The 26592-nt window shown below is 35.5% G+C and overlaps 1 protein-coding gene across 1 annotated transcript; it reads right to left on the reverse strand.

Annotated features, from left to right (window-relative positions):
* Nucleotides 1–1919: 1919 nt before the first annotated feature.
* Nucleotides 1920–23738, reverse strand: LOC123559518 (mitochondrial import receptor subunit TOM40 homolog 1-like). Its single transcript, XM_045351413.2, has 7 exons — nucleotides 23363–23738; nucleotides 10184–10344; nucleotides 8885–8986; nucleotides 8366–8468; nucleotides 6098–6229; nucleotides 3888–4082; nucleotides 1920–2496 (listed from the first exon to the last, which is right to left on the reverse strand). Exons 1-7 carry the CDS (start codon nucleotides 23595–23597, stop codon nucleotides 2351–2353), a joined length of 1074 nt encoding a protein of 357 aa, XP_045207348.1. The 5' UTR covers nucleotides 23598–23738; the 3' UTR covers nucleotides 1920–2350.
* Between the last annotated feature and the right edge of the window lie 2854 nt (nucleotides 23739–26592).

The following is a 26592-nucleotide window of genomic DNA, read 5'->3' on the forward strand; positions in this document are numbered from 1 at the left end:
TCCTTTATGGTGACGTTAAAGAGAGTTTATACTGCCTTCTAAGGCTCACAAGACCTTGAAGATCTTACTAAAATATTGCTGCAGCTGAATTCAGACCCAGGAATCTTTTATGGCCTAGTTAAATTTGCTGGACAGACCTTTACCATCTTTCTCGAGACAGGTATTTTGGCAAAGGTCAGATAAGTAGAATCTGGAAGTCTGAACGGTCATTTACTAGTAACCGTGGGTAACAATTATTTGAAAGTGATGGTTTACCATGAAAGTCTCACAGCAAAGGAACTAAGAAGGAAGATGATTTTTGTTTTGTATGTAAGCAGTTTAGGGTTACATTATTTTTCATAAATATACTAACATATGCAGGGCATCAAATGTGCTGCGTACATAAAACAATTGAAATTGAAATACAACTGTTTGTAAGTGGCGATGCAGTTGACAAGGCAACATAACATCTTCGATGCAAGTTTTACTGTTGACTGTCCAAACATTGTACTGATTTTGACAGAAAGGCGTTCTCAGCATTAAAGCCACTGTGACCTTGACCTTTGACGTAATTCCTCTTAAAATCATTAACTGATCAAAGGCAATCATCCTATCAATGTTGGCAGCTGTAGGAATAATACAATGGTCTGCAGAATTTGAACAGAAACCGTTTGCAGTCTAAAGGTCACTTTGACCATGACAAAATGACCCTGAAACAGTAATTTACTGATCATAATCATGTGAAGTTTAGCACTGAAGGCTATAGCATTCTTCATTTACCGACCAGACACCGGTTTTCAGTTCAGTGGTCACTGATGTTCTGCCCAAGAAATAACAGCAGTCACCTACCATCAACAGGCAATCCTTGGCCAATGCACTATCCAGTTATTAATCGTAAACTGGTCACCGAGACCTTGTATTCAACCTTTCCCCCCATTGACATAAACATTTTTAATCTCAATGCCACTGACCTTACCTTTTAAATCCCATTTTCTGACCACATGCATTTATTCTAAGTTTGAAGCTATCTATAGTTATTGATGAAACTGCTTCTAAATAACTGACCTTGACAGTAAAATAGTCTTAAGGACGTATGCTAGAATTTGGTGCGAGAATTTTCCCAATAAGAATTTCTTCAAACTTTGGATATTGAAGGACAATCATCTAAGAAAAAAAAATGCAATAAAAATCATAGGTCACGGATTCGAAAAAGAGTTATTGCCTTGAAAACGTATTTTGGGGGGATATGACGTTTTAAGGGCAGATAACTCTTTTTCGAATCCGGTGACATGATTTTTATTGCATTTTTTTGTTTCTTAGATGATTGTCCTTCATATCAAGTTTAAAGAAATTTGTTATTGGGAAAATTTTCGCCCATCTCATATACAGGGAATTCTAGCGTACGCCTTTAACAAGGTCATGACGCAACTCCGAGCAATCATCCCCTGAAGTTTGACCAGTGTATGTCAAACTTTTCTCTAGTTCGTTCATAGTTCCATTGACGATGTATTTATTTTTGAGATTCATAATGCAAAAGGTACACTGGGCCAAGCAAAATAAAATGCAGAATAATTCACTTTTCTGCCCACAAATTTTTGTGGTTTGAACCAGAAAGGCTATCACATTATTCACGGATTTCAACATGAAAAATGAATGGGAATTCTACTGGTTCACTGGTATTTAATTTTGTGAATTGACTAAACCATGAAATTAGTTACTGACAAATATTACTGATTTCTCTGTAAATGCGAGAATATATTAATTGTGGCTCCAGTAATTTTCAAATTGGCCAATTGCAAAGACCAAAAGAAACATTAAATACAATCTATGCACAAATTAGACTACACAAAGCTACAATATAACCAACTTTAAAACAAATGTTTAAAGGATGCACGGTTGTTGATATTTAGAGGGTCAGTGAAATATAACAAAGTTCCCACTGGATCCTTTCAATTTTTTATTTACAAATGAAGTTAATGTATGATCAATATCAAGCCAGAGCCTGTTTACAAAAAAAACAGGCAACAAAAACACTAGAGCCCGTTTACACTTACACAGGCATAAGAAATGCTAGTCTGTTTACACTTAAACAGGCAATAATAATGATGGAGCCCATTTATGCTTAAACAGGTAACAAAAACAATATACTATAAGTACACCGCTTCATAAATATATACATGCATAAAATTCATGATTACGCTAGTTTCCAGATTTGCTATGTATGAACAAATGAGGTCTGTAGTTTGAACACAGCCTTTTTGTCGAAGCGGGCAAAGCTTTACACCTCGTCATTTGGTTTAAAACACATAAAAAATCTTAAAGGAAGATCGCTCACTAAGAAGGAAAACACTAAATATCGTTTGAATCACTTTTATCCTATATTCATACCAATTCCAAATTTATAGTCTGATTTAACTTGGCTACCTATCGCGCTAAATGATACTGTTAGTGGTATTTGGGATTCCAACAACTTCTTCTCCATACAAGCTGCTATTGTCCAGTTTGAATCTACTTGACCTACAAAATAACAAAATACAATTACTAATGGTTTGTACAAGATATTTAGGTTAAGGTATTCGAGTTTGCAAATGCCCATAGTGGGTATGCCTTCAGTGGGTATGTGTATGACATCCTTATGCATCTGACATTACACTATTTAGCCGACACGTTCAAAACATACTTGTAAAATATAAATTTTTAGGTATTAAGCATGTTGATATATGTGTAGCGAGAAACCTGTTTAAAGGCACTGACCTCCAGATTTGGCTAAAATAATCTTTCTTTTAAATTGAAGTTTGGTCATATTATAAACATTAGAATATGAGTTTTTGTTTCTAAAATATTTCAAAAATTCCAAATCAATAAAAAAAGATGACCGCGTCGGGAATCAAACCCCGGACTAAGCATATGCATAAACATACAAGTATGAAATCACAACTTCCTTATTACTGTATGTTGATACTTAGAAAATAGAGACTAAATGCTGTTTTACTTGGCATTATGAAGCCTGTGTCTCTTATTAAGTAACCAAGCTATAACTAAGGACAGAAAGCAACACATGTTACTACTGATATAAGTGCCAATTTAACTAAAAGCCAACTTGAGATGCTTTACCTAAACAAAACAGTTGCTTGTGGTAAGTGAAACCAATGAAATCTTTTGAGAAAAGCGCATGTCTCCCACAACTGCCTAATCATCTAAATAGTAAGTCAGTCTTTATATACTGTTTACTCACTACAAATACACCTTTGAAGAGGAAAAAGGCCGATTTTGGGTAATTTCAAGGGCCATAATTCCGAAGTGCCTGGGCCGATCTGGCTAGTTATCGAACTTGGCCGAGGACTTATTGGCAAACACATTTTGTTCAAGTTTGGTGAAGATAGATGAGAAATGTTCAACTTGCAGCGCAGACAAGAGTAAAAAGGCCGATTTTTGGTAATTCAAGGGCCATAATTCCAAAGTGCCTGGGCTGATTTGGCTAGTTATCGAACTTGGCCGAGGTCTTATGGTCAAACACATTTTGTTCAAGTTTGGTAAAGACCAGAAAAGAAATGTTCCACTTAGAGTGCGGACAAGATTTGTGACAGACAGACACAAACATACATACACAGACAGGAGTAAATCAATATGTCTCCCACACCATTGTGAGGTGGGAGACATAATTACTGCTCATATTTGTATAGGGCTGACACTGTCATGCACAGTTTTTACCATTTTTGAAAGAAAGAAAATTTTAATTGCTGCATGCAAATAACATAACAAATTTCATACTTTCTAAGTTGACCCCTATCTTTGATTATATAGTTTGATATTCAAAACAGTTTAGTGTTCTGATATGTTCATGCCATAAGCTGACCACTGTTTTCAATATATCAAAAAGCTATATTCAGAAAAGAACTTTTTCATACCTTTAAAATTGACCCCTACAGCCGGCACCTCAAGCTGATACCCTACAGTGGCTGTGCTCTCTCCCATGCCAACACTTGTCTCAAACTCAGCACCTATTTGTAAAGTATCGTTGATTTTGTGGCAGTATGAGGCATGTAAACCTCCACCTCCGGGACCAGCTGGACAAAATGTGGATGCTGCCTGCCACTTCTCACCTATATTACAAAATGACAAATAAATATGCTGCATTATAAAATTCCAACCTGCAAGGCCCAAATTCACCCAACTAGTCACATACATGTACTCCCTAAAATAAGTAATTTCTAACAGTAGCCACAAGACCTGTTTAAACACAAATCATGCTTTTATTAACTACAATGTAGATACTGACAATATTTACCATGGTATAGGTTGAACGTGGATATATTTTATCATTTTGTACAACTGCTTCATTTTGCTTCTGTTTTTTTGGACAGACTATTTTTGCTTTAATAAAGTTCAAAAGGCCAAAAGCTGAAGATTACAACCAAGTATGAAAGTTTCAATTTACATGCTATACACAAGTAAGCAGTTTGTATAGAACACATTTGCCCTCACACCATGCACTGTCAGAGGTTACTGGTTATGGCATTCCTTATGCTGTGACCATTACCTTTGACTTAAAAAAAAAAAAACAACAACAAGGATCATCTATTGATTAAAGGTAACCAATCTATGAAATCCAGTGCCAAAGGAACTGATCAGACACTGTCGTCAATTTACTACCCCTCCCCCAGCCCCAATTAACTAACTCCCACAAACAATAGGATCATCTGCTGACCATAGGTAATCATCCTAAGAAATTGTTCCAAATATTGATCTAAAACCATTTTCAGTTTCTGAGTATTCTGACCTTGACCTTTGACCAAAAAACATAAGGGTTCATCTGTTTGATCAAAGGCAATATACCTATGAAGCTTGGTGACTTCAAACCAACACAATCTTAAACATTTGAGCGCAGGTCATTTGCAGCCTTGAGAATATAAAGACCTTAACCTTCAACTTTCTACCCCTCAAAATAATAGAAGTCATGTACTGACCACAGACAATCATACTATGAAGTCGGACAACTGTTGGCCAAAGCCTTCTTTAGTAAGAGTGAAGACAGTTTTCAATCTCAAGGTTGTTATGACCTTAACTTTTGACCTACTGACCCAAAGCAATAGGGGTTATCTACTGTAGGAAGTAGGTCAAACAATTCTTTTGTGATAGAGCAGAAACCACTTTCAGTCTTGAAATCACTGTAATTTGGGCTATTGATCTCTGAAACATTAGGGGTCATCTACTGACCACAAGTTAATCTTCTATTAGGTTTGAAGCCTAAACGATTCTTCAGGTAATGAGTGGGAACAGTTTTGGTCTTAAGGTCACTGTGAAGTGACCTTGTCCTTTCATCAACTGACCTAAAAACAATAGGGGTCACCTAATGACCACAGGTAATAATTATTTGATGTTTGAAGGCAGCAGCCTCAAGAATTCCTGAATTAATGAAAGGAATCATCCCAGTCTCAAGGTCATTGTTACGTGACCATGTCCCTTTTTGTCCAATGACGTCAAAACAACTGGGGTAATCTACAGACCACAGGCAATTATCCAATGAAGTTTGATGACTGTAAGCACAAAGTCTATAATTATTGAAAGACAGACTGACCAACAATAAGCAACTGAATATACACCCCCTTTATTTTTGAAAGGGGGCAGAATTACTAAATTAGACATTCTTCTAATTTGGGGTATTTATTGCCACTGCTTGTATGTTTGTATCTGCTCAGCAACTTCTAAACTTAAATTTTAATTTTCATCTACCATGTTGGTATCTTAGGACACACAGGCAATTTCTAGCAGGATCTAAACTATCAACGCTTAAGCGTAATTCTGTTGTACAGATGCACTAAATAGACTCTATGATCCAAAAGGACTAGGAAATATAACAACACAATAGTCCATATATTTTTGTAAGATATTTTAGTCACTTAACATGACTAGACTTCATAGATTTCATAACATTTAATTTTTACTTGTTGACTATAAGCAACAAACAACTTTTCAACAATAATTAGCAGTCTATTAATAACATTCACCTTACCCCTGAAATTAAACTTGATTTCTCGGAACTGGTTCATATAATTATAGTCCCTATCATAATGAGCTACATATAACTTAATGAGCTCAATTCCAGCTAGATTCTTACCCTTTAATCTTCCAGCCATAGACATGACCGCTACCTGCCCACCGGGTATGTGACCACCTCTCTGATACATACATTCTGCCCCTAGGTCAAATGACGGAGTTATTTTCTGTAAGTACTGTCCGACTGCTAACCCTGAAATATCAATTTTGTAAGTCAGCTAAATACCCTGATGAATGACAGACAGTTTCCAATTCAACATAATTTGGGAGTGTTCCTCTTACGCCAAAGTAAAAATTGTTTTTGTAGGTTTTGCTTAGAATGGGACTAGAGACCTTGAGCATTTTAGCTTGCACATTATTTAACATCTTTAAAAACTAAATTGGCAAAAATCTAAGTGTTTTTGTTTCTACAGTGAGAAACTGTACTGAAATAAGGCTACTTTCCCTCGTAAACCAGGCTTGTTACTTACTTGAATGATCCCAAACATTTTTGTACAATACTTTCGCTGCATTTTTCTCTTTCGATAAAACACGAATTATTTGTATTAATTTAAAATGATGTATTATTAAAATGGAAAATATAACAGATCCTTGAACTTGAATCATACCACAACTTAATGAACTGAGGCAAGTCGCCCCCTTAATGCAAAAAGGTACCAAGTGCCTTCTTTATTCATATGCTCATGGTACCTTTTTGCATTAAGGGGACAAAGTATTTGAAAAGTCCTTCTATGTTTTTGTTTGGTTTTAGAGTCAAACAACGATGGAGGAAGATTCCCAGTACCCCTCTTCGCATTGTTTTAGGAATGGGTGGGCTCCTGGGTAGAACCATCTCCCTTCCATACCAACATTGGTAAGGAACAAGTGATTCAAAGACAGCGGCCATAACCATTTGACAATGGAGGCCCCTTCAAAAGTGTATATCCTAATTTACTAATATAATAGCTGAGGTTTCTTTTCAAAATAGGATTGCAACATTCTAAAGACTCACCACTATGTAGAGACCTATTTTTTTTTCCAACAAGATCTTCATGAAAATTATTCCGCTACTACATTTTTGGTATTGTTATACTACAAAATAGCAGGCAGGCAATTTAAATCCTTCTCTAAATTACTGTTGTTTTTTTTCCACACAATTTGTTAATGATTTGTTAGCTTTTTTTATTCAGACAATCTTTTCTCAGTACATATATATAATAAAGTTTTCAAAACACAGTTCAATAAATGTCTTACCACACAGAAACAAAATGTGGTGCAAACATTACAAAATGCATCAAGTATTGTGCATACTGCTATATAAATACAATAAAACATTCAGATGTGTTGACATCTTAAATGTCACTTTAAATTTGTAACTGCAAAAACTGCACAGTAAATAACTGTATCTCTCATATTTTTGGTACAAATCATGAATAATTAACATCATGGGGACACAAAAGAATTACATTATTCTGTGGTGGGTTTTTAAGTTGAATGGCAACAGATAATGGGAACCATCTGTACAGCATTAGAATTAGATCATGCAAGCTGTCTGTATTAGAACAGAAAGGATCTACAGGTAATCTTCTATGTGCCAGTAGATTTAGGTAAACCCTGTGCATGGCAAATTTTGCTTTCATTATGTGACAACCAGGAAAAACAATCTTTTTCAGGAAAAGGGGTTAATTCCATTTTTTCAAAATTATTTAGGTAAGTAATGGCAGTCACTTAAGTCAAACAAATGGTTACAAATTCCATTATTACTAAACTGTTCCCTGCAAGTAACTGAGAACTGCCCCACATGACTCAAAGATATGTAATAAATGTACTGTCTACTGTCCAACCATCACAGAAAATACTGCCTAGCCTACAGATAGAATTATGTCCTCTTCTGACATGAGTTTTTACCACTTCATGTAAACACTGTCAACATTTCAATAATTGATCATTAAACAAGTTGCAATGGTGAAACAACAGAGATTAACTCCTACACATCCGGGTATTGTTTGCAGATACTGTTCTGTTTGGTTTTTTTGGCACATCAACATAATTCAGGTCGTACAGCAATTTTGGCCCTACTGGAGGTGGAAGACCTCAGGGGCCCCTCTAAATATTATTTTTCTGGCCTAGGCACTTGTGTAGTACACTTTCTGGCCTTCACAAGCCAAAAGTCCAGCTTCCCCATACACAGGAATAATAAGAGTTCTAGTGCAGTACAATGTACATTGACAATTTGTATCCACACCTACAACAATGAGGGTCAAGTGTATCAAATTTTGCGTTCTTAATATAACCACTTTAGCCAATAAAGGCCCCCTGAACAGACAATCAATACAGTAAAATTACAAACCTGAACCATTAAGTAGGTCTGGATTTGCTACTGTCAAGGAGGCCGTGTATGAGCTGCCTTTATAATCTGTCACTAGCTGGGTATTTGATTTTTCTCCCTGAAACTTCAAGCAGAAAGAAAAATCTCATTTTTTACTATCCTGCTTAGCATTCATTTCTAAACAGAAAGTGTTATGTTTGCAAATTAAACACTGATAATATACGGTTATATAGAATTTGAATAATTTCAGGAGCTATCTCACATTACAATTTACACTGTAAGTTACATGGGGTCTTTCCAGCTTAAATGATGGAGGAAGGCCCTGGGAACAAGATATATTTCACGGACTACCAACTTTCTGAACTAATGACTGCAAGACAACTGGATGACTTTCTCACAGGGTTACCCGAGCAGGGCTCAAACCCAACTTTAACTCAGAGTTATTCTGTTACATTTTTATCTACATCAGCACTGTTTAAGAAATTATTCACATTCTGTAAGATCATGATAAACACAAAAGTAAAAGAAAAATATACCAACCTGAGCCACAAAACGTGTAAAAATGTTTTTTGAGAAGGCATGAATAATATTTGCATTTACGTTTCCACTTGCATCAACGTCTCCAAGTAATACAGGATAACTCTGAAAGTGAAGATTTTAATGTTTATTTACAATTTCTTCATAAACTATACAAAATTATTTCAACATCATCTTCTAAGTTATATGTTTTTTCCAGTTATCTTTTCAAATGTACAACTTTAGTATAAATACACAACACATTAGATTTAGAAATCTGAAGACAAACAAAACCGGTATTTTCCAGCGATTCAAAACAAGTAAAAGACTGACTGACAAATGCAGCACAAACATCAAGTATCAAACTGGTTTTCAACCAATAAGGACTAATTTGTATTATAGATTGAGCAAACTTACATTAGGGCTACTAATTAATACTTCTTAAGATTCATACATTTTATTTAACCCATATCCTGCTAAATTTCTATAATGAACTGTCCTTTTTTCAATTTGGACAGTACCATTGACTGTTAAAAGGGGTGCATACCAAAACGTTACTGACTGAATGGTGAACAGTGCAGATCATGATCAGACTGCATGGATATGCAGGCTGATCATGATCTGCACTGGTCGCAAAGGCAGAATCAATCGTGTTCAGGATGATAAGGGTTAACAAAGTAATCTATTAGGTATTACTAAAAGAAGGGAATGAAACAGAACTGTGCCTCACCTTTGTTTAAAAGTAACATCTCTGCTACTTTCTGATGTGTTAAAGGTTTGATTAGAGGACTGCAAACAGTTTGAAAGGATGGTCTAACTGAGCACACAGTGGTGCCACTTAGATATGACACATTTAGCTGGTCAGGGTTACTTATTGTCTCACTGGAAACTGAGTTACAATATAGGTATAAGTTTTCATAGTTAAAACTGTATTTGTACTGTATATATTTCCTAATTGGACTCGCCTAAAAAAAAACAAGTCTTCAGATTCCAATTCACAACACATTATTATAAAATGATAAGTCTACAGTTATTACTCAATACCATATGAAGATATGAGCTACGCCATGAGAAAACCAACGTTGTGCGTTTGCGACCAGCATGGATCCTGACCAGCCTGCGCATCCGTGCAGTCTGGTCAGGATCCATGCTGTTTGCTTTCAATGCCTATTGGAATTATAGAAACTGTTAGTGAACAGCATGCATCCTGACCACTGCGCGGATGCGCAGGCTGGTCTGGATCTATGCTGGTCGCAAATGCACTATACATGTTAGTTTTCTCATTATGGCGCAGCTCATATATGAAGAGCGGCAGCAGTTTACCTCTTGTGGTGAAAACTGTTTACTTCCTACATAAGTTGCCCCAAATCTATATCCGGAGACCATAGGAGAACCAAGCGTTAGTGTGTGGTTAATCTGGAAATGACTGCTTACACCTTTACCTATCACTAATCGACCTCCTTCAAATGGTTGTGGAAATATTTCTGTAATAAAATAAGTCGGCGTAAGATGGAAGTATATCAATCAATGTTACAAAAGGATATAACTTTTTGCAGAGACTCAGTTAACATTAAATGGAAAGGACCAAAGAATACCTGCATATGGACTGTATTGAAATGTAATAGTCTAATCAGAATACTCAATTTTTTTTGGAATTTCACATTTTTGTAACACAACTATCCAAGTCAGTTTAAACTTTAACACCCAAGTAGACAGCTGCAGTTTATACTGGGAGTATCTACTGTTTATTTTAACAACACCTAATTTTTTTAAGCATTGATATGGCGTTCAAAGCAAACCTTTTTCGTGTTTTATAATAATAATAATTTTTGACAAAATTGTGGATGGTTTCATCAAATCAGAAGCATGACATTCACTGTTACAATTGTTCTTAGCTCTGGACCAGTTTTTTCTGTGTTTTATAATGAAGATAAGCCTGAAAGTCAGCTTAAATCTGCACTGGAAAAACAAAACTCTTGATTATATCTGTCCAGTAGGTCCAGAGAAAACACCAAAAATCATGCTGAAAACAAGAGCTCGTCGAACACGAAATGCCCCCCTTGATGCATTCAGTAATTGCACAAGGAACAGAAATTATATGCTCACTGTAAACAAAAGTTCTACCATTCTGGTTTAATCTGACCTTGACCTTTAACCTATTAACCTAACAAGATATTACAGAGCGATCTTGGCGCCATCCACTGAGCCATTTTTGAATGTAACTGTTCCAAATTTCAAGACTAGCCCAAGGTCAAAATTCATTTCGGTAAAAAACAATGTGTATGTGGTCCAAATTTGAAAACTGTGGCTTGAGAAATGTGAAAGCAGGTCACTAGATCAATTTCAAGGTCAAAGTTCATTTCGGTAGACAGAACTATGAATGTGCTTCAAATTTGGAGGCTGTAGCTTGAGAAATGTGAAAGTAGGTAATAGGTAAAAATCAATGTCAAATTTCAATTCAGAACACAAAAATATGCAGGCGGTCCAAATTTGAAGCCTGCAGCTTCAGAAATGTGAAAATAGGTCACTAGGTCAATCTCATGTTCAAAGTTCATTTCGGTACACAAAACTAAGCATGTGGTTCAAATTTGAAGGCTGTAGCTTGAGAAATGTGAAAGTAGGTCACTAGGTCAAAATCAAGGTCAAATTTTATTTCGGAACACAAAACTATGCAAGTGGTCCAAATTTGAAGCCTGTACCTTCAGAACTGTGAAAGTAGGTCACTAGGTCAATCTCAAGATCAAAGTTCATTTCAGTACACAAAAGTATGCTTGTGGTTCAAATTTGAAGGCTGTAGCTTGAGAAATGAGAAAGTAGGTCACTAGGTCAAAATCAAGGTCAAATTTTATTTTGGAACAAAAATCTATGCATGTGGTCCAAATTTGAAGCCTGTACCTTCAAAAATGTGAAAGTAGGTCAATAACAAGATCGAAGTTTTTTTCGGTACACAAACCTATGCATGTGGTCCAAATTTGAAGGCTGTAGCTACAGAAATATGAAAGTAGGTCACTAGGTCAAGATCAACTCATGTTAAGATTCATCTTGCTACTCAAAACTATACATGTGGTCCAAATTTGAATGCAAGTTATGGACATGAAGAGTCTTAAGTTTTTCCCTATATATGTCTCTATGAACCATATGACCCCTGGGGCGGGGCCATATTTGACCCTAGAGGTATAATTTGAACAAACTTGGTAGAGAACCACTAAATGATGCTACATTACAAAATATCAAAGCCATAGTCTTTGTGGTTTGGATAAGAAGATTTTCAAAGTTTTTCCCTATATAAGTCTATGTAAACCATGTGACCCTTAGGGCGGAGCCATATTTGACCCAGGGAAATAATTTGAATAATCTTAGTAGAGGACCACTAGATGATGTCATATACAAAATATCAAAGCCCTAGGCCCTGTGGTTTTGGACAAGAGGTTTTTCCAAGTTTTTTCCTATATAAGTCTATATAAACCATGTGACCCCCGGGGTGGGGCCATATTTGACCCCAGGGAAATAATCTTTAACAATCTTGGTAGAGGACCACTAGATTTTGCTACATACCAAATATCAAAGCCCTAGGCCCTATGGTTTTGGACAATTACTGTCCCCGTAAGTAGGATTTGAAGCAAATAATTGTTATATTCATTACTTTAAAACAGCTGAGTTATAATGATAAGCGTTGGATGTCCTCAGACAGGGCTTTTTCCGGGGTTTTTGGGAAAAAGGCCCCTGGTCAAATTGGGAATTTTTAATGCGGTAAGTTATCAAAATTGGGAAATATATGGACAAATCAAATGATTTCTTAAGATATAATTATCAAGTTTTACTGGAAGACATTCAAATGAATTACAAATACACTCGAAACCCGTTATAACGCTACTCGATATAACGCAGTATTCGTTGTAACGCGGTAGGCTCTTGGCTCCAGAATTTTCGTGGGTTAAAAAAACAGGAGGGCCAAGATGGCCCTAGGTCACTCACCTGAGAAACACACCATAACACAACATATTAAACAGAGTAAACATGTTTGACCTAGTGATTTCATGGAAAAAAATATTCTGACCAATTATCATTAAAATTGGAGCAAAAATCTCGAGTATAAGTAAGTATTTTCTTTGATTTGACCTAGTGACCTAGTTTTTGCCCCCAGATGACCCATATTCGAACTTGACCTAGATATCATTAAGGCTATCATTCTGACCAAATTTCATGAAGATCAATTGAAAAATACAGCCTCTATCGCATACACAAGGTTTTTCTTTGATATGACCTAGTGACCTACTTTTTGACCCAAGATGACCCTTTTCAAATTCGGCCTAGATTTCATTAAGGTTATCATTTTGACTTAATTTCAGGAAGATCAATTAAAAAAATACAGCCTCTATCGCATATACAAGCTTTTCCTTTGATTTGACCTAGTGACCTAGTTTTTGATCCCAGATGACCCATATTCGAACTTTACCTAGATTTCATCAAGGCAATCATTCTGACCAAAATTCATGAAGATTAATTGAAAAATACAGCCTCTATCGCATACACAAGGTTTTTCTTTGATTTGACCTAGTGACCTAGTTTTTGACCCCAGATGACCCATTTTCAAATTCGGCCTAGATTTCATCAAGGTAATCATTCTGACCAAAATTCATGAAGATTAATTGACAAATACAGCCTCTATCGCATACACAAGGTTTTTCTTTTATTTGACCTAGTGACCTAGTTTTTGACCACAGATGACCCATATTTAAACTTGGCCTAGATTTCATCAAGATAATCATTCTGACCAAAATTCATGAAGCTTAATTGAAAAATACAGCCTCTATCGCATACACAAGGTTTTTCTTTTATTTGACCTAGTGACCTAGTTTTTGACCCCAGATGACCCATATTTAAACTTGGCCTAGATTTCATCAAGATAATCATTCTGACCAAAATTCATAAAGCTTATTGAAAAATACAGCCTCTATCGCATACACAAGGTTTTTCTTTGATTTGACCTAGTGGCCTAGTTTTTGAACCCAGATGACCCATTTTCGAACCTGGCCTAGATTTCATCAAGGTAATCATTCTGACCAAAATTCATGAAGATTAATTGAAAAATACAGCCTCTATTGCATACACAAGGTTTTTCTTTGATATGACCTAATGACCTAGTTTTTGACTCTAGATGACCCATTTTCGAACTCGACCTAGATTTCATTAAGGTAATCATTCTGACCAAATTTCATGAAGATCAGTTGAAAAATACAGCCTCTATCGCATACACAAGCTAAATGTTGACAGACGACAGACAGACGCCGGACATCAAGCGTTCACAAAAACACCTTTGCCGTCACAACTGTGACAAAAATCAGTAATTGCCTGCTAGCTTACTTGTTTGCGTATCGCCTTTGTTAAAGTTTGAATACATGTAGACATGTGACAATTAGGCAATCAGTACCGTGTCAAATTAGATTGTTTGCATAATAAGCGTGTAACATTGGTCAGTAAACTATCAAACCGTTTAAGTTTACACCATATATAAATTTAACCCCGCTAGATCCGCGGGTCTCGAACCTTGGACCCCGATGACAGCGTTATAACGAGGTCCCAGTGTACAAAGTGTCCCCTTGAGAAATTTTGAGAATTTATTCTTTTTAGTATTGTTTTCCAATATTGCCCCACAAAAATACAATAACTCTTCATTTGTCATCTTTAAAACTTTTATTTACAGTTTTTTTTTCACCACAATCTTAACTGAATTTTCAAAAAAGTAGCGTGGCAAAGTGGGTGTTTGTTCGAGTGGAAAAAACTGGGTCGCGAAAATATGTGACAATTGATTTTAATGGTATATGAACTATCTGTCTGCATGTTTTGGGTACTGTATTCAATTAATATTCATCTTTTCTTGCAATCTGAGAGTTTTTTGCATACAAATCATACATATATTTAGCAAAATCTTGTATTTAATTTTTACTGAGGTTGCAGACGTCATGTTTCTAAAAATAGAAACAAGTTGGTTTTTCCATTATTTTGTTTGATTTTCCTGGCAAACAAAACTTACTATGCAAGAATTATCTTTGAATAACAAAAACTAATTGATTTCAGTTGGGAAATCTTTCGAGTGGGAATTTTTTGCTCCAGATTGGGAAAAATGGCGCGTATTTGGCATTGGGAATGGGGCTGAATATTGGCCCCATAAGACAGGTTGAAAAAGCCCTGTCAGATTAGGCATACGAGGTCAGAAACTGCCATTTTTGTTGATTTCATACTTTTTTCACGCTTCGTGTTGCCAAAGCTTTTGTGATAATAGATAGAGCGAAATCATAAATTACAAACCAGATGTTTGATGTATTAATATCATATTTGTGTTGAATAGCATTTTGCTTTTTTCTACAAAAATTATTCTTGTCTCATACCATGGAGGTAATATAGAGATGGAGTGCGGACGAAGGCACTTCAAATGTACACTGTGCGGCACCGCGGTTTTGTTATCCTCTGATAAGTACCTGTCAATAAGTAGCAACTAGGTGTTAATTGTATATAATGTTGTTCCTTACGGAGTTTATCGAGTGAGACCCGATGAACAGTCGGAATAGTCCGATAATGGGATCGGGATGTTCCGATATTTTCCGTTTAGTAACTACCTGACACTTCAAATACACATTCTGACGTTGTTTTGGAAATATTGACATCTTGGCAATTAAAGTTGACAAAATACACGCATTTTCATGTCACCCATGGTCGTGCAATTGTAACTGATTTACATCGAATTTGATTTTTTGGAAAGACTTTATTGTAAGTGTTACTTATGGCAAATAATGATTACGAAAACTAAGATTTTGAAGGGATTTTCTTTTCCAATGAATTAATTCAAGTAACAGGACTGAGTGTGGAGTGATTCTGACAATGACTAGCCATATTGTCCACGTGAACACCCGAACGATAGAGAAATGATTAATTGCAAACATGTAAAATGCGAATTTGAATGGTGGCACTATTCGTTTGCCAATTTGAAAGCAGAAACTTTACCGGAGGGTCCCTGGTTATGTCCAGAATGTAAAGACAAGATATGAATACGAATATTCACTTTATAATAAATGAGATTATAACGTAATATTACTGACCTACAAATCCAATTTTAGCTGTTACAGAGCGTATATGGATATTAAAACAGGTCTTGTCAATATGCTTGTACATTCTAGGCGAATAAGTGAAATGCAGGTACATATTTAAATAAAATAAAATAAAAAGAAAATCATGTGCATCTTTACAGGCACTGACCTCCAGATCGTGCGACAAAATTGTGGAAAAATGTTCCACTTTAACCGTGAGATTTTACACCAGCTTCAAATCTGCGAAATAAATTAAATAATCGAATAAATAAATAGATGTATAGATAAATACACGAAGAAGGCACTTGGTAACTGAATAACTACTTAAATAAATAAAATTTAAGTTATATGAACGACTTACATAAACTTGTAATCAAGACCAAGTATATAAACAAGAGGGCCATGATGGCCCTATATCGCTCATCTGCTATCATTGCACTTGAGGACAAGAAGGTCCTCAGAAAAAATATCTATGTCCAAAGGACAGGAACAACAAAGGAAAGAAATTTAACCAAAAAGAAAAAACAAACTCTTACAAGGCACAGATATGTCAAAATACACCTAAAAATTGGCGGTACCAATCCATGTTGTACAACAGAAAAGTGGTCTCGGTTTTTCCCTACGGCCAATTATAAAAAAGTTACTAAAAATGAGCTATTTATAGTAACGTAAAAGGGAAGTAATTAAAAAGAAAATTATTGTAAATGAACAAAAGAAGGATCTGCCAAATAAATCTGTTGACATAAATGAAATTTCAGATCAGTTTCTTCATTAGTTACCGAGATATACCCATTTTAGTTTGAAATAAAGGGAGGTAATTTGACATAAAATCAGTCCGTAGTTATCTACCTTGATTGGCTCAGTCCAACTAATGACAATAATGAAATTTCAAATAAGTCCTATAAGTACTTACTGATATAAATCCATTTTGACTACAATCAGGGGAGGTAATCAGATAATAAATAACTCTGGAACCTACGATTGGATCTGATTTGTCATGGAATCCAAGATTTATTGTTGCTGAAGATATTTTGGAAATTTGTATCAAATAAAACCATAAATGAAGTCTCTATATGGCTGCAAAAGCTAAAAATAGCCAATTTTGGACCTTCAAGGGGCCATAACTCTGGAAACCATGAAGGAATCTGGCCAGTTGAAGAAAGGAAGCAAGGTCTTGTGGTGATACAAGTTGTGTGCAAGTTTGGTTAAAATCAAATCATAAATGAAGCTGCTATTGTGCAGACAAGGTAAAAATAGCTAATTTTGGCCCTTTCAGGGGCCATAACTCTGGAACCCATTATGGGATTTGGCCGGTTCAAGAAAGGAACCAAGATCTTATGGTGACACAAGTTTTGTGCAAGTTTGATTAAATTCAAATCAGAAATGAAGCTGCTATTGTGCAGACAAGGTCAAAACAGCTAATTCTGGCCCTTTCAGGGGCCATCACTCTGGAACCCATACTGGAATCTCGCCAGTTCAAGAAAGGAACCGAGATCTTATGGTGATACAAGTTGTGTGCAAGTTTGGTTAAAATCAAATCATAAATGAAGCTGCTATTGTGCAGACAAGGTCAAAATAGCTAATTTTGGCCCTTTCAGGGGCCATAACTCTGGAACCCATAATGGAATCTGGCCAGTTGAAGAAAGGAACCAAGATCTTATGGTGATACAAGTTGTGTGCCAGTTTGGTAAAAATCTAATCATAAAAAAAGCTGCTATTGTGCAGACAAGGTCAAAATAGCTAATTTTGGTCCTTTCAGGGGCCATAACTCTGGAACCCATAATGGGATCTGGCCAGTTTAGGAAAGGAACCGTGATCTTATGGTGATACAAGTTGTGTGCAAGTTTGGTTAAAATAAAATCATAAATGAAACCACTATCGTGCAGACAAGAAATTGTTGACGGACGGACGGACTGACGACGGACGAAGGGTGATCACAAAAGCTCACCTTGTCACTATGTGACAGGTGAGCTAAATATTCAGTCTAAAACATGGTCATTATTTAAAATGCTCACAATTGCTCATGTTTTTTTTTAGCATGTCTACATTTTTTAGGAAATGTTAGGAAATCTAAAAGAATTTAGTTTAAAATGACTACATAGAAAACTGTAAACGCTTACTTTAATGAGTCACTGTTATCTGAAGAGTTACAATATCACGCATGCTGTAAGAAGTAGTACATTTACTCTACCGATGAATCCCCAGCAGTGCACATTGTTTGTATTAATTAGTTTCAAAATATGGCACGTGGCACATTGTGTTCAAAGGCAGCGATTTTTTTGCCATTTTGGGAAAGCGTCCGCGTCCGGACGATTTGGGAAAAATAGCGTCGTTTTCATCCTAATTGGGAATTTTGTGTAACATACAAAATTACAATATAATTATTACAGTGCTTTATTCTCGAGACAATGCAGTATAACAAGAGCTGTCACAGGAGACAGCGCGCTCGACTATTTCGATGCTGGATAGTGAAACTGGGCACATCTGAGGAAACTAGAGCTGTCACTGGAGTGTTAAATGACTCCAATTGTGGATGAAGATATTGCACAATAGCCTGAGTCTATGTCAAAAATATCAACTTAAAGTAATAAGAGAGGTAAAGATAAAATGTATCAAAACACTATATAAGTATATCCTAAGCAAAAAGGGGCATAATTCATTAAATATTGGTGCCAGAGTTATGCAGCTTGTGTCATATAGTGTGGGTGATGATGTTGAACAACTATTTTAAGTTTGAAACAAATCCATTAAGTAATAACAGAGACAGAGTGAAAGTGCATCAAAACTTTAACCTAAAATTCTAAGCAAATAGGGGGAATAATTAATGAAAAATTGGTGCCAGAGTTATGCACCTTATGTCATATGGTGTGGGTGATGATGTTGAACAACTATTTTAAGTTTGAATCAAATCCATTCAGTAATAACAGAGACAGAGTGAAAGTGCATCAAAACTTTAACCTAAAATTCTAAGTAAAAAGGGGAAATAATTCATGAAAAATTGGTCCCAGAGTTATGCACCTTGTGTCATATGATAAGGGTAATGATGTTGAACAATTGTTTAAGTTTGAATCAGATCCATTCAGTAATAAAAGAGATAGAGTGAAAGTGCACCAAAACTTTAACCTGAAATTCTAAATAAAAAGGGGGAATAATTCATGAAAAATGGTGCCAGAGTTATGCACGTTGTGCCATATGATGTGGGTGATGATGTTGAACAACTATTTTAAGTTTGAATCAAATCCATTAAGTAATAACAGAGATAGAGTGTAAGTGCATCAAAACTTTAACCTGAAAATCTAAGTGAAAAGGGGGGATAATTCATGAAATATTGGTGCCAGAGTTATGGCCCTTATGTCAGATGATGTGGATGATGATGAGGAATAAGTATTTCAAGTTTGAATCAAATCCATCAAGTAATTACAGAGATAAGTTGAAAAAAGAGAAAGTGCACCAAAACTTTAACCAAGGTGGGGACGCGGAAAGACGCCGACGCCGGTGCGAGTAGGATAGCTCTCCTTTTACTTTCGTATAGTCGAGCTAAAAATTACAAAGCAATGTCCCTGTTCTTGGTTCTTTAAAAGTTATCTATTATTTGCACACACTCTGGCACAAATTTAACTGGAGTTACACAAGAGTTCTCCTGACTCTAACATGAAAACAACACCGATGTCAACGATTCAACGGACGTTTCCTCAGTCAGAACAGACTGTGAAGATGCCCGTGAGAATCCGAACTCCACAAGGCTTTTGCAGCCAGCAAGCTTGGATTTTGTCAACCTTTTAACATAATATTTGCTGTTGTGACTCATTGTTCGCACAGTTTGTCACTGGTTCTACAGAAAAAGATCGTGGAATCCGGTTACCAGCATTCCCATTCACGCAAAAATCCGCGTAATTCACGTATAAAAAGTCACTTGCACGCAAGTTTTAAAATTCCACGGGTACAATGCACGCGTAATAAATCTGACATAAAATACATTGTTCGTCGATAAAGAGCCGAAATTCAAGTAACCAGACATTATATTTGATCCGTACACGCAAATTACCGCAATACACACTGTTGACAATTTGCAACATGTCAAGACGAGTTGAATTTACATGCCCATGGTATACTTTAAGCGGAAACAGGCTGATTCGGACCGTGGCTGATTCGGACCATGGCTGATTCGGACCAAATATTTTGGCTGATTCGGACCACATACTTTGAATAAAAGTAGATAATAACCATATATTTTGGCTGATTCAGACCACAAACTGTTATTTAACAGTCAATAATGACCATAAATTTTGGATGGTTCAGCAATTTTCAGAAAATAATGTTGATTATAGCTTATATAGAGGTTTAACTTGAAGTAAGGACATAAAATATACACCATACAAACAGGTAAGAAGTTTTGACAAACTAAAATGCATCATTTATACATTTAGATAAGGACTTTAATTGTTCTTTGCATCAGACATTAAACTTAATACTCATTAGTGTCGGGAAAACTTAAACAATTTGGGCCGAATAAGCCAAGTAAATTTGGTCCGAATCAGCCATGGTCCGAGTCAGCCTGTATTCACTTTAAGCTCCGCCTACTCCAGGTACTTGTGAGATTTTCGCGAGAACTGTGACAGCGAATCAAATAATTTGTAAAACTAGACGTGATAGTATTCAGCCAATCAACGACGCAGTTACATCTTTGACACTTTCCGACAATTGTCAACATGTGCGAGTGCAAAAACAACGATTTTGGACGTTTTTTCAACAAGTTGTTGAATAATTAAGCGGTCAGCTGGCATCCACTACACAATTATTTGGTCTCCATTGTAAAGAAACGCTCGTAAGCTGCTTGTTTATTAATATTTACAAAATGACCGATTGCGGACTGACTTTCATCGGGCAATTTTTCATTTTTATTCGAGTCCGATACTGTTCATGTATTACCCGCCGAGTTTTTATTTAATAACATTTTTTTTGTTGCTATAATGTTGCAGCAAGATATAGTAGCAAAAAAATGTTATAAAAACTCGGCGGGTGATACTTATCAGCGTCTGCTTGAATTTTTGAAAACGGTTTTTTTTTTCAGAATTATGGAATAAAGAAAAACTCCTTGCATGGAAAATGATGTATCTAAGAAAATGAATGGTCACATCAATAGTTTTTATCCATATTGAAACAAGAAAATTATAGCCATCTTTTCAAATTGCTGTGGGGGTGGGGGTGTATACTGAGTTAGAAATGATGTTCATAAATTTTATATCATTAAAATGAGTAAGGTTACATTTACCAGTCTGCATTTTATTCAAATGTAGTATCACTTTTATTGTATATAAATGCTCTATCATTGTTTTAATGTAACTACTTTTATGTTTGTAGTTAATTGTAGATAATCATTGCTAATCAGTTCACCTCTGACCTGATCAGGGTTGATAAATGGTTTTTTAAAACATTTCTTATTATGCGCAGTAGTGCCACAATTTTTCTCTTTTCAGTATCTTAATCTTATTATTTTATGGCAGATCTTAAGTATGGATTAGCAATGGTAAAATACGAAAAATTTAGTACTGGTAATTATTACTGTTCATACATCATATATTACAATATCACAATCTATCATGGTTTCTATGTTAGAATTGGTTACATATCTTAATCCTTAATTGTTTTAGATATTCATGAGTCTTGTTGTTCATTCATTCATTCATTCATCCTCCTATCCATCCATCCATTAATTCATTTCATTCATTCATTTGTTCGGTCAATCATTCATTCATTCATTCATCCTCCTATCCATCCATCCATCAATTCATTCATTCATTCATTCATTCATTCTTTTTCATTCATTCATTTGTTCGTTCACACTCATACATACATTCATTGAAAACAACAATAGATTTTAGTGCAATATGCTCTGTTAATAAGCAGTGTCCATATTTATTTATTGCTTATGTGATCAACTGTAATTATGGATGGAATATATAATTAGACTTTTGTAGATATAAATATAAACATTAGTAATATACATTGACAATAACATGGATCAACTTTTTTTAATAAGTAATTTTAAGTTATGTAATGATAGTCTCCTATAAATCTGTAGTAGATTGGCCATGCTTTTTATTAATGTATTTATTATATGTTTTGTAATATGTAAATATGCATGGATGAGACATAAATAAACTATTAAACTAAACTTTCTATTTTTCAACTAGAAGTCTCTACACTTTTCTATAAGGAGAAGTGACATTTGGCTGTGTCCCTGTGGTGCATGTGTAAAACAAACCACTGTCATTAACACAGGCTGAATAAAAGTGTCACTTCCCATATACTTCTTTATAATTTTGTTTCAGTTGGAACATTTTTTTCAATTTGTATGGTTTGTACCCAACTTTTTTATCATGTACCCACATTTTCTAAAGTATGTGGGTACATGTACCCACTTTTCAAAAAGTCAGTGGGAATGCTGAGTTACCGGAAACAATGCATGGTGCGATTGATTAAATTTGCGCTTGTGATTACAGAGAACATGTTCTGAATTTTAATCGAGTATAGCGAACACTCGATTAAAATTCAGAACATATTTTCTATAATTGGCGAATTTCACGATGTCGGGACAGCAGCCGTTTCGAAAATGTTTGTAGGTCATTTTTGGAAATAATTTGGTCTGAAATTGGGAAAAATGGTCATTATTTTCAATTGGGAAAGGGTCCGTTTTACGGACCCTATTAAAGAAGGAAAAAAATCGCTGAAAGGATTATGTTAATTACATGTGAAATGGTGATAATTAAGTGACTGTGGTGATATCTCTCGTAGGATTCTGAAAGGAGCTCAGCAAGGAACAACATGTGGCACCGGATGTCGCGCAACCCATTTTAAGTGTATTCGCAGCGGAAATACAACTGCGCGCTTACCACCCGTGTTTATGTAAATTTAAAACTTTTAAGGTATGTTTTTCAAGAAGGCAGTGGCTAGGGTCCCGAAAGTTACCGGACATCTAGACAACCCCTACAGGACTGGCTAGAGGTCTCCGGTAATCAATATGAATACTGAGAACGGTTACTGGAGTCTGGTTACTGGACCACTAGCCACTTCCTTTCAAGAATTCGTTGAAAATGGTTATATCAATCTATAACTCAATTAAATCCATACATATACAAAATGTTGATCATGGTATTAAAATAATAACCATGTAATACGAACTTCAATTACGTCGACGCGATCATCAGTTTCTCACTTGTAAGTCAGTGTGCATGTTGCCGCCAACACTGGTTATGTAATCAGATGGGGCTATGCCATAACTTACGGCCGTGACCATCACAAAATAAAAATAGCATCAGTTAAATTATGGTAGCTGAAATGTTAAAAATGAGAGATTTAGATGAACTCAAAATTGTCAAAGCAAGATTATTCTAGAACATTAGAAGTGGAACTATACCTTTGCATGCCTTATGCAGTTCTTCATACGTCCCTGGGTTATTTGGAAGTTCTGGTTTTATCTCTGGTTGTACTGGTTTTACCTCTGGAGGTGTATGTGCTTCTGCTCCAGGTGTTATTACTGCTTGTCCAACAGTCGCGGGTGGGGGAGGCACCGACAGCGGATCACTTTGTGGATTCAAACTTTTATCTGTGGGAGGAGTGACCTGGGCCGGTGCAGACGAGTTGTTCCCCATCTCAGTTTGTTCTCTTGCTCAGTATTTCTTCTACCAATCGTTAGTTTTTAAAGTATTAGGAAATGTTTACATAAACCACACGCAACTTTCAACATCGCCGGCCATGTGCAGTTGACATGCGCAAGGTCATTTCCGATTGGCGCAATTTTATTTACTAACTTGTAAAAATCACTTAAAAATTAAAGGCTGAACTCAACTAAATCAGACTCACTGATTTGTCTTATCTAGGTTAAAGGTCAGTAATCCAAATCCTTCTTTGTTTCATATAAAAACGACAACTTCATATCGTCTTTACGTATCTTTGGAGAACATCACTTTTTCCTACACCAATTTTTCATGAAAGTTCTATCACAAATTAACGAAAAAATGAAAAGAAAATAGGGGGTTGAATAGTTCCTAGTGAAATGCCAGTCAGTTGTGGTCTGCTACCCAAAAAATGGCGCATATTTGCTCTCCTCCGCGCAATAAACACCTACTTACGGTTTCGATCTGCAAAACTTGCCACGTGGGTTGTATGAACATGAAAACCGTCTCATTTCATGCAGAATATGTTCTAGTAGCGAAAAAGTGTGATTAAAGCACTCGTTCTACACGAATTTGCGCAGAAAACGGGAAAATTAGGATCTATTTATTATGGACTTCTTTCGACTACACCACGGAAGCACATTTTCGACCGAATTACTGACCTTTTTCCTCTAGACTAGCCACTAGACTGATAATAAATATATTTCTACATTGTTCCCTTTTTGACGAATTCAATTTCATAGAGACAAAAGCCAGTCCATTTTAGAGATTTTTACAGAGAAATGATGTTGAAATTATCACAGGATATAGACTGGCTCAGTTCACTACATTTAATCATAAAAATGTCAAAAGATATATCATAGTCTAGCAGCTAGTCTATGCCTTATCGAATACGTAGTATTTAACGCGTGGAAGAGTCTAAGATTTAACTGTATTCGCTAAGGTCAGAGACCACCAATTCAAAAAAGTACAGGGAACTTACTAGGAATGAGGTAAGTGTATACCTGGGAATAAGGTAACGTCTGTGCGTTCTGATTGGTCAGTCATGTAAACAAACCCAGGAAGTGATTATTTTTTTAAAATTGATATTTTTTTCACTGCATTTACAGTATTTTATTATACATTTTGACAAAATTTGCTGCATTTTATGCGTATTGAAAAAAAGTTTTATCAAACGAGTTTCTCCCGCCATGCCAATGATGTAAATCATTGTAATCTCATTCACACGAAAATTACTTAAGTATCACTATTCATAACTCTATGGGAAAACAATTGGTGGTCTCTAACCCTATGACAGATCAATGTAACAAACTAGATCGTCTCTTTCTAAAGGCGGAGTTTTCGAGAATTTATCTGTTGAGAAGCTGAAAATTATTGCAATATTACATAAAAAGAATAGACTGGAACATCAAAGTGTTCATGAATACAGATAAGATAAAATTTATTTTGAGTTGGCAAGACACAATATTATATAAATAACATAGGTCGTCTAAGCTACAGTATGCTCTGAAAAAAATTGTAAAATGTTTTCGTATAAGAAATGATAATATTACAGCTTAAAATCTATGAGAACCAGATGTGATTTAACTTGCTTGAAAAGAGAGATAGTTGATGTGTGACCAGATATATGGTCAGAATTGACATAGTTAAAATTATCTATCACTCAAATCAGATTTGAAATAACATGATTAGCATATATTTCCTCGAAAGGCAAGTTAGAAAAATACATTTTTACTACAGAGTTAAAAAATAACTTTAGAACTAACATAAAAACAAACATATATAAATATCTCGGACACAGTACTTAGCGGCACACTTATATGAGTGCTTACCATAGGTTGTACTGCTACTTCTTGGTATCTTTAAAATATTTGAATATCTGAAATTGATCGAATGATTCATTTTTACCACTACATGTATCTGAAAGTACCACTGCGGCATGCCCATGAAGGTTTTTGTTCGTTTCCATAGCCCTGGTACGCATTCATCTGACGCATAGGAGGCTAGCCTTAGTGGTAATTCATCAAAGAACGACAAATAATAATATCAATTATTTTATCTTTGACATAACTGCTTTTATTTTTTACGAAATAGTCAGTTTGTCATTGCGTATCTATACTGAGGTCAATTTGTCATCCTGTATCTATACCTATCTATATCTATACATGTATGATCATGTATGTTTTCAGTAAGACTGGTTTTGGTTCCAGGTTTATTATAAGCGTAACATATTTATAAACCAGATTTGTTCGGGAACCAAACGCAAAATATGAACATATATAGCACAGAAACTCGTGCAATATTCTCAATCAGTAAACTTACACAACTTACGAAACTACGCTTGTTAGATTTTCCCACCCTGCACACCCCAAGTCAGAACGTAGTAAACATACATTTTTGACTATAGTTCTAATACTGTGACATAAATTCACTTATTTTAATATACAGTTATATGGCATGTTCCTATTTATCTGATTTTGGACAAACTAATTGCTCTTTCAAGTAATTGTGTTACAGACAATTTGCCTCCGAGCTGACGAGCAAAACTTGGATACAGACTATCACGCACGTTCAATGGGAGCAGTTGTAATGTACGACAGAAGCTCTATTGATGTCACCAAAACTTCGTGTTGAACATTGCGGACGCTGTGACGGCTTAAGTGTGAGATCATAAACTTTCTTATGTGTGCGTGTTAGTGTATCAATTGATAATTACCAAGTGTTAAGGCTCGTTCGCTATTCACTATTTTTAAGTATGTTGTTTGATACAAGCAAATGAACTATTACATTTATGTGTATATATTACCTTAATGGTGGTTATGGACAAACTATAATTATAAAATATTTTTATGTCACTCACATTATATGCTTACGGGGAAAAATTCTGCCGATCAGAAGTTGACTAGGCGTAGCAAACTTCAGCAATTTTATATTAGTTTCAGTTTCATTAACATTCAAGTATGTACTTTGT

This window comes from Mercenaria mercenaria, chromosome 10 (assembly GCF_021730395.1).
Source record: "Mercenaria mercenaria strain notata chromosome 10, MADL_Memer_1, whole genome shotgun sequence".
In the NCBI taxonomy this organism is placed as follows: Eukaryota; Metazoa; Mollusca; class Bivalvia; order Venerida; family Veneridae; genus Mercenaria; species Mercenaria mercenaria.

Excerpts from the sequence above, each read along its gene's own strand:
- LOC123559518 (XM_045351413.2), bottom strand. The coding sequence starts at position 23,597 with ATGGGGAACAACTCGTCTGCACCGGCCCAGGTCACTCCTCCCACAGAT. Across the intron at positions 10,345-23,362 it reads ACTGCATAAGGCATGCAAAG|AAATATTTCCACAACCATTT; the intron begins GTATAGTTCCAC and ends ATTTTATTACAG. Across the intron at positions 2,497-3,887 it reads TGTAGGGGTCAATTTTAAAG|GTCAAGTAGATTCAAACTGG; the intron begins GTATGAAAAAGT and ends GTTATTTTGTAG.